Genomic DNA, 10023 nt, shown 5'->3' with positions numbered 1-10023 from the left:
TAAGATCATCGACCTTCTTGAAACTGCAACTCATACCTTCCAACATCATGCCATATATTTACCTCTTGCATATAAAATCGTGGCTGAAGAACATTTTTGGCAGTGCTTTTTTATTTAACTTCCGTCATCTCCATCGACCATGCTACCACGTCCCCTGTTTTCAAGTTAGAGTACATGCTCTAAAAACTGTGAAAATATTGAAAATCCATTTCACATTTGTTTTATATGAATGTACATATATAAATATATAATATTTAAAACGATATCTGTATTTCAAAGACAAGTATTGCGTGTTATTCTTCTTCTCTTTTTTCTTCAAGCCAAATCTCAAAAAAGGACTGATTTCTAAACTTGCGATGAGTATATGAGAACAGAGGAGACTTTTTGCTGTCATTTTAGAAAGATAATCGCCACATGGACATAATTTGTGGAGCAATGACGCGCTGACTTTGAGACTTCTTCAACAAAAATCTCACAAAGAGGACTTTCGAAAGAGAGAATGATTTTCTTTAAAAAATATTACTTAATTTCAAACGCTATGTTTCTCTGTGTGGGGGAATCATTTAATAAGCCTGTGATAAAACAAAGGCTCCTATGTTGTTAATCTGTATAGTGCAATGCCTTTTTATTTAATTCATATTATCTTGTATGGCGGAACTGTAACTGGAATATCCCAAGACCTGTATGTGTTTCCTTTATCAGTGAAGGATTCTGTCATGCAACTGGAATGATTGTAAACCATTAAAAAGTCAGTGAGTATTACACATAAATGCACAATCGTTTTATTACTTTTTCGTCTTTGTTTAATGTTAGTGTAGCATTAGCTGATCACACGCCGTGTACGAAGCCTGTCTATTTCTACTTTCGTGCAGTATGTGAACTGTATTGTGGTGTTGAATTACGTACTGGTAACGTGTTTCATAAATAAATGATGATTATGAAAATGCTTAAATATTCAAGTCAATCAACCATCCTTGCAGCATTTCCTCTCGTTTCAAGTTACACTGGTGTCATTAAGCAGCAGAAGCTCGAAGTAATGTCGTCTTTGCTCTTCAGGTTCATAACATCAGCAGCGGATGGGTGGGTGCGGATTTTATGCTGCAGAGTGCTTGATTAAGACTTATTGGGCATCCTGGAGTGTTGTTAATGGCGAAAGTAGACGATGTAGTAATTGCGCGTCGTTGGTGGACAGCATGGCGGCATTTCTCACATTGCAATATACAAAATGGATCATAATATTTAGGGCCCGAGCACGGAGCGCTAGGACCCAACGGCGTCCTAGCACGAAGTGCGAGGAACCTATTGTTATTGGTGGTATTATTACATTTATATTCCAGATATTATATATGAAGACTTGTAGGGTTGGATCTTTCAAAAATAATCAGTTAAGAGGAACACAGTCGGTGGCTGAGAGAAACTCGTGTTGTTTGTCCGAATCTATCCTCCCTGACATCCAAACGTATTTTATTCAAGTGAATGTCAGAGGTGTTTTACCTGCTCGGATACTTTGCAGTTTTCAGAATCATCACAAACAAACCAAAATTAAAAGAGACGGGTTTGTCCGCTATCACGGAAACGTGTAACTTGTGACCGCACAATATTATTTTCATATATTCTGATATTCCATAGGTACAATTTATTTGTTCAAATTACGAGAATTGTTCCCGCACAATACACGAGTTCCACGTGGACTTCTCCTTACACTTACCTGTCCGCTTTAAGGCCCACACATATTTAGCTGATTCTGCTTTTTGCATTTATAAACAATTAATGCTCAATTTAAAATGGCAAAGCATTTTCATACATTTTGAAACACACAATGCCTGTGGTGGAGCATCACCCGAACGTATTTGGATGTAAGTTAGACCCTGTTATCACTGTTAAAAAGCAGGTGAGTTTAGCAATGAACTTGAAGATACATTTTATAATCTTATGAACCCCTTATTTGTAATAATCTAAACACCTAATAACGGAAATACATACGATACAGCACACATTGAGTACACATATCGGTCCGAAGCAGCACTGCAGATTGAGCTTCTAGTTTGGTTTAGAGATATAGTGTATTTAATATTTGAAGATTGTGTGTGTATGGTTGCGGGACGTGTTTTTGAATGCATGCGACCAGTGTTATTGAGTATTAAGACCTTATAGTCCTAAAGGCAAGTTGGGTTACTTACGTTAAAAAATAAATATAGGATTTACATTTAAAAATGAGATTCAAATTCAAGATGGTTCATTTTAACCGACTATAGGACTATCTATCTCAAGTCAATAATTTGTTTCCATTTCTAATAAACGCAGGTTGGTCTTAAGGTTAGATGTAAATAAAAATAAATACGGCCCCTGTGCTTTTGTCAAAATGAATCACGTCTGAGGCCTAGCCATACTACAGGTCTAATGTTGTAGCTTTTTTCGAAAACATCATACAGTATCATTTGCAATATATATGTAAGTGTGCTGGTGTTTTTTGTAGTTTAATTTGTTCTATAGGTCAGTATTTGGCAGGCCTATCACTTTGTCCAGCTCTTCGGAGGTTGTTGATTAGAATCCAAGCCGTCGGACTTCAAGTTTCTGTTTGTCTGCTTTCTGGGTTTTCAATCATTGTGGAAAGTTCTGGGTCTCCTGATTTACCCTTGACCATGACTATGCAGTCACTTTGACCTTGACATCACAGCAGATTGTGAATAATAAATAGGGGGCTGGACACCAACGTTGGCGGTTTGTTTGTAGGCAAACAAGGTGTTATTTCCCTGTCTAGACAGCCAAGCTTAATGACATGCCATAAATACATAAAAAAGGGGAAGTGTAGCGATATCCTCTGACCTGCATTTCTGACCATCTCTCAGAGCATTAACATTTGGGCTCTGTTCTTTTTCTGTGTTTTCTGCAGAAGTCTGCCAAAAAGTTATTGCTGTGGCCCATGCACTCTGGAACCGCCAATGGTTTCATGCACACATCGTGAGGTGTGTGTTATTGACCACGGAGGACAGGTAGGACTTTTGACGTCTCACACCAACACCATCCCACAGCAAGCAGCCATACTGTCTGCACAGCGAGAGGAAATTATAATACGACGTCGCCACAATATAACGATTAAAGGTATGGCCGTTTTCTTCCTACTGGCGGTAGGCCTACGTGGATAGTTTTGGCTGTTTAGGCTGTTTAGCTTACACAATTCGCTGTTCATTGAACAAACAAAACTAATTTAGAGTAATATTTTGTATTTCATGTTAGAAGTGATTACTTTTGTCAAAGTAAAGAGCGCGATGCGGTGATAGTTGAGAAAAAAAAATATTTTTACTTTAATTACAATTGAACTCCTTACATTTAACGATATTAGAGCATACATTATAATTGTGTTTATGGCGTCCAACATGACCTACGTCTGCCACATAACATTAATAATCTTAAACAATGAGATAAAACTGTAAGAATATGCAAATGATCTTTCATTTATAATTACAATGTCACATTTCATTTTAAATTTGAATGGATATTACATTTAAATTTGAAATGTATTTAGAAATGTAACATTTCACAACGGGTTATCACAAAAATATCCAAATACGCATCTTTAAAATAGTTCTATATTCAATGGTAAAAGGAAATATAGAATTATATTCCGTTATCCCAGCACTGCAATATCCAGTTTCCAGAAAGTAATGTTTTAATGGTTTATCCTGTCACCTAAAATAAGGAAATGGTCTACTTTCCCGGGATTAACAGTTACTATATAGAAAACACGGAATTCATGCTAAACTGGACAGCATCTTTTCAAATACAAACACAAGATTAACACAACTTTTTAGACTCTTTGGACGCATCTTCAGCTGCTGATTTTTACCTTGAAATGTAAAATGTGTGAAGAGTTGTATTGCTTTTGGCTGTGTGTGTGGAGGCGTTATGGCCGCTGTGAGCAGACGCATGAGACGGGGGGCTGATAACCTCTGGTGGTGACCAGGGGAAACTATCAGGAAGTGCTGCAACAGTCTCTAAATTGGGGATGTTGTCGTTTCGTTGATTTGTTGTTTCATTGTTACGACTCATTAAGCTCAGTGGTGGATTTCTTTTCTCCCAGTGCCTTTGATAATATATATTTGTTAATCAAATATGGAGTTGACAATGCTAATAATTTCTGAAAGTGTTTTACATCGGTTACAGTAAGGCCTGCTTGGTGTATGATACAGAAAATACATACATTACAACTGAAACCACACGAGTCCTAAAATGTTTTCAATTAGTTGTTTATTTATATTTAATTGTACATTATAGCAATCAAGGCATTGTTTTTATATATAATGGGTGGTCTGTGGAAATATATCCGATATTGTGGGATCAAATGTCGGAGATAGGGAACACAGATTACAACGATTTCAAATTTGATTTATTTATGTTTTGATTTTTTTCCTTGATGTCTTTGCGTATAGCTGGCTTGAGGTCATACACGTATAATTAACACATTTGAAAACACTGTAGTTTGAAAAGTGACAGTGAAAGGGTTATAAAACGTATCCAATCTGGACAACAGTTAGCACACACGCTCACGCTCACACACACACACACACACACACACACACACACACACACACACACACACACACACACACACACACACACACACACACACACACACACACACACGCTCACACACGTGTACACACGCACGCACGCACGCGCGCACACACACACACATTTTTAATTCTGGAATTGGATTTTTTTTTTAATAAAGTAAATTAAATATGTTGGCAAATCTTGTCGCTGCTCATGGCATAACGTGTTCTTACTTAAGGACCGTCCAATTCAAATGACGCAAAGGTTTTACTAATGCTAGTTTGCTATGTATATTTTGCATAGCCTATAAACATTGTCATGTAGACATAGAAATTGTACAAAGTGAGGGGCTATTTTCATTTATGACATTTGAATTTTTTCTTTGACATTTAAGACATGTATATTATTTTATTATATACAGTTATTATTTTCATTTATGTTTTTTCCTGAACTTTTCCTGCCGAATGAAATATTGTCTGTTGTAAACAAATAAAAAAGATCAGCCAACCCTTTCAACTTAAACGGTACCACTTTTGTGGCTTCTTTAAGCTTCCCTGGGCGGTGTGTTTTCCTTGAAGGAAGCTTTAAAAGGGTCGCACAAGGCCATAACTGTGGCAACCTGCCTGCAGAGAATCAAAGAGAGAATAGGGAAATAAAAGCCCTTTGTTTAGGCTATTGCCCTGTCTGGACAGGACCAGTGGATTCCAGGAGGGTAATTTCAATATCGAGCAGACGATGTACTAGACAGTGACCTTGACAGTGCTCGTTTTACAAAACTCTTTTTTTTAAAAGAAGCAGGTTTTGATTTTGCTAAATGATACCACAATACCCCATGAGACAATCGCTAGCTGAGCTAAAGACGCACTGAACAGACGATCAGTTGTTTGGATGTGAAATGCGGATCTGTGGGACTGGATCGGAGGCGTGGGGAGACGAGACAAGGAGGCGCAACACATGGCCTCTTTCTCCGAGGTAAAGTGGCGATTCACTGGATGAGCATCCGGGTCATTTTGTTGTAAATATCACACTGCAATGCTTTGCTGTAGTTGCCGTTATAATATCACGATAAGTGTTGCCACGACACCCCATTGCTCCTCATAATAAAGCACAACATATTATATTGGATTGTTGTTACTGCATTGCGAGGCTCTAGATGCAAGAATGTGAAGTGATATGAGAGGCAATGAGTCAAAGAGACAGAAAGAAGCTGCAATGGATCCCTGAGAGCTTCTCCAGTTTAAACATTTGATATTTGTCTTTCTATTTAAGGCTGGAGCAAGGTTCGGTGCCTTTGGGTAAACAGGATACATGGTCACTGGTGACGGGTGCAGCTATCAAATATCGGCTGACTTGCAAATCGTTCACAAACCCATGTTTAAATGAATGTACTCACATAACACTTGATTGGCGAATTTGCACGCAGCATCGCCCGTCACCACGCATGTGCAAGCAGCTGTAACCCTGTACATTTTGTAATCCCTAACTCCACACTATCCATTAATATTTAATTTAAACAACTTGTTTAATTTTAGTACTTGGAAACTTCTCAATTATTTTATTTTCAGAGTTTCATGTTCATGAATATGATATGTGCTTTTTAAATGAGTGAAATAGCCAGGTGAGCATATTGGAATATACTCATATTATATAGGCCTAACTCGTGCTGATAGCACTTACTTTAACCTGCCACAAACTAATAGGTTTATTTTTGTTTATTGTCATTTTTCTTCTTTCATTTATTTAAATGGGGTATATTTGAGTTCAATATCAAGTTCAACCCACCGTGACTGTGTTGTGAACTTGGGTGGATTGAAGGCGGCATAGTCGTATAGTGTGCATGGTTCTTTGGGAAACCGTGCATTGATGTCCTTGACGCAGTCCGATCTTTTTTTGATTTCCATAATTGAGACATAAGCAGCACTGCACTGCTGTGTTGTGGAAACTTTTGAGATCAATACATTGATATTGTCTTTCGTATGCAGTCAAGAGGAGGGATGTGTTAAATAATGAATTTAAAATGAGAGGGACGGCATAGCAAAATATGGAGTGATATAACATAATAGAAAGTTATAAAGATTGGGTGAAAAAAACCAAGATTTTTTTCATTTCATGCAAAGTCTGTAGAGGGAGGAATGCAAAAGGCAAGGGTCAGACATAAGGATATGTTAGAGGAGGATGGTTGGGCAGTTTGATGACCAAAAACCACATTAGAAATTCTTACGCCAGCTGTTGGCAACATGCCTGAATCCTTTGCACATCACGGAGAAGTTTTCTGCAAACAAAGTGTGCTGTAGTCCCTGAAAAAAAAGTCTGGTAAAAAGAGGCCTTTTTGTCAGAACAAGGGCGTGACTACAGTGTACTATATTTGTTTAGTGTCTTCAGAGCTGCATCTACAAATCAACTAATTAGCCAGATATAAAGCAGGAGACTCTCGACTGATTGAATCAGTTAGTTGCCCTCTGATAGCTTGTAAAATTCATATAAAAGAATTGTGAGAGGTATAACAATCCCACCAGAGTTTGGCTGTGAACGTTTATTGGAGGTATCTGTTAAAGTTGTTCATGTGAGGTGTACTAGGGAATATTATGTGAAATATACCCTCTTAAAGTAACCTTGTAGAATATACTTCACTTTTACAGAGCCAGTGGCTTCAACCTGCTGACCCCCTTTCTGTAAATATGAGTAGAGTGCGGCAATGACCATCAGTCTTTTCTTAAAACAAGCTTGTAAAATTGGGACATCACAGGTTTATATGACATGGGATTCAACCATAATTTGATAGAAAACAAGATGTCACATGCAACCTCTCCTTCAAGAAAAATAGTTTTCATAAGCAATAGCATTTTAAAAACTTTTGCCAGTTTATAAAGATATTAAACGAGGCCATGGACAGTTCCACGAGTGAAAAGGGAGAAGCAGCCTGGGCTCCTTTTGGACTCAGTGTGATTCAAGTGCAGAAAAACAAGATCCTACATTTTTAATAAAAGGTTTATAGTATTTTTAAAAAGCATATAAACCTCTGTATTACAGAAGTTAATGTTTTGTTTTGTCTGAGAAGGACCGAGTGGGTGGTACCATGTGTAGCAGGAGTTCGCCTGGACACGTGGTTTGGGGCGGACCAATCAAGAGCCCCTCCAGGTTTAACTATGTTAAATGTCAGATTGCAATAAACTAGAAGCTGTTGGTCGGGCCCGCGGAAATGGGCGAGCATAATCTCCTTAATCCAGGGTTTGTGGGACCTTTGGTAAACATCCACACTGGAGACACATTTTACTTTCCGAATTTTAGAGCCTCAGGGGGACAACTGGCGGGGCTACCGTCGCTCTCCTACCCGAGAAGGGACAATGTTTGCTCCCTCCCGTGGAATCCTTCGGAGCCGTGCAATGGATACTCTCAATCCTACTTTGGCAGCCCCGTTTCTATCAACCCCTCTTTCAATCGGTCGTGTGAAATCAGCAGACCAGAAGATGGCAAATGTTATTATAACAACGGCAACGGGAACAGGGAGACCTGTTCTGGTGGCAGCAGCCTCAAACGAGAGGATAGGACGAGAGACACATCATCATTAACATCTGACCACGGGATGCACAGTGGAATTGGCAACACAGCCGCCTTCTCCAAATACGATTATGGGACCGAGCAGCTCACACAAGATCCGCCATCCTGTCAGTCACTGGAATCCGACTCCAGCTCCTCTCTGCTAAACGAGGGCAGCAAGCCTCCATCCACCGACACACAGACCCTGGTGTCACCGGGAAGCCATTCAGGCAACATAGCTGCAGGCGGAGGTGGGTGATCCTTTTTTCTACCAACATTATCACAAACGCATGTTCACAATATGTATTAGAGACTTACACATATCTCACACTTGCATATACATCGTGATTAGATCTCGTTATCTTGATGCACAATGTGCAACATGATTAGTCTGCAGGGTACTTGCGTGGTGTGCAAACGCCGCTAGGGGTTGCCCTAAAATGCCTCACACACCATGTGGTTGTATACAGTTACAGATAATCTCACCAAACCATAATGCCCACCAGTTTATGAATACATGATCTGTCCGTTCATTGCATGTCCATCCCTTAAACGAAAAAAATATGATTCAGGCATATATATGGTTGGTAAATTGTTATACTTTATATAAACAAATTTGCGCTGTGATTTAAAGAGGAGCTGCGCTTTGGTTGACTGCATTGAGTAGAGAGAGTTTTCTTTTTAATGACTCGTAAACAGAATTAATATCTGTCGCTGTGTACTCAAGAGTCATTTAATATCCTCTGAAACTCGCAAATAAGTAGGGGTGTTTGCAAGCAGGCTTAATTATCAGGTTAATGCTACTTTAACTACAATAAAAAGTATTGAGACACAAGTCGTTATATACTCTTACTCTCTAAATAGAGAGCTGAAAAATGCACTAAAGTCTCCTATGATAAACAAAATGCATAGAATTGGGCCAGATCTGGTTGCACTAATGCATTTGATATGTCATATATGTCAAGGCAGAGACCAAAACAAATCCAGTTTGGCTTTGTGTGGAGGAAGTGACAGCTTCCAGGGGCGTCAGTTCTCTGAATCATAATATCTGGGATATTTGGCAGGGATCACACTGTCTACATTTGCGCTCCCTGAGAAATATTTAGGAATTGCTTTATCTCCATAATGTAATCAGACCTATAGATATCTTTGTTATATTGCCCTCCAGTTTACTGCTCAAGTTAATGTTCAATTCACTTGCAAAGTAAGGCTGTTACCCAAGCTTGGACAACTGACGCCCCATAGGCCCCTCGTAACCTTGGAGGTGACCGTGATTTTGCAACTGTGGTGACTTAACCGTCTCCTCCTCCTCCTCCTCCTCCTCCTCCTCCTCCTCCTCCTCCTCCTCCTCCTCCTCCTCCTCCTCCTCCTCCTCCTCCTCCTCCTCCTCCTCCTCCTCCTCCCCCCTCTCCTCCAGGTGCCCCATGGTACCCGATGCACACTCGGACCAGAAAGAAGCGTAAACCGTATTCCAAACTTCAGCTAGCTGAGCTGGAAGGTGAATTCATGTTGAATGAGTTCATCACCAGGCAGCGGCGGAGGGAGCTCTCCGACCGTCTGAACCTCACCGACCAACAAGTGAAGATCTGGTTCCAGAACCGCAGGATGAAGAAGAAGAGACTCATGATGAGGGAGCAAGCCTTGGCCTACTTTTAGAGATGCGGCAGAAGGAGAATCGATAGGCAGTAAAAGCCTTCTACGCCCCCATAGGTCTTATTTCAATGCATGCACTCATCTATCCATCTTTTAGATTGCAAACAATTATTACGAAATGTTCTGATATTATTTCTTTTCAAAGGTGCGGGCTGCGTAAATCCACAAACAGCCAATATCTGTCAGTCAAAGCGATAATCTACATGTCATGAGACTGCCTTCATGTCTGGTATAATCGCACACAAATATGTGAGAATGTGTTATTGGATACATCTCTTG

The 10023-nt window shown here is 39.6% G+C and overlaps 1 protein-coding gene across 1 annotated transcript; it reads left to right on the top strand.

Annotated features, from left to right (window-relative positions):
• Nucleotides 1-7753: 7753 nt before the first annotated feature.
• Nucleotides 7754-9816, top strand: hoxc12a (homeobox C12a). The gene is made up of 2 exons (XM_034087034.1): nt 7754-8342; nt 9509-9816. Exons 1-2 carry the CDS (start codon nt 7754-7756, stop codon nt 9745-9747), a joined length of 828 nt encoding a protein of 275 aa, XP_033942925.1. The 3' UTR covers nt 9748-9816.
• Nucleotides 9817-10023: the final 207 nt, after the last annotated feature.

Source organism: Pseudochaenichthys georgianus, chromosome 7 (assembly GCF_902827115.2).
Source record: "Pseudochaenichthys georgianus chromosome 7, fPseGeo1.2, whole genome shotgun sequence".
Classification (NCBI taxonomy): domain Eukaryota; kingdom Metazoa; phylum Chordata; class Actinopteri; order Perciformes; family Channichthyidae; genus Pseudochaenichthys; species Pseudochaenichthys georgianus.
Note: the sequence above shows the minus strand (reverse complement) of the source record. Positions and strands in the feature narration are given on the sequence as shown.

What these genes read in the sequence shown, in the direction of transcription:
- hoxc12a (XM_034087034.1), top strand. Translation starts at nt 7,754, where the DNA reads ATGGGCGAGCATAATCTCCTTAATCCAGGGTTTGTGGGACCTTTGGTA. An exon ending in CAACATAGCTGCAGGCGGAG is followed by an intron (nt 8,343 to 9,508) that starts GTGGGTGATCCT and finishes CCTCTCCTCCAG; the next exon opens with GTGCCCCATGGTACCCGATG.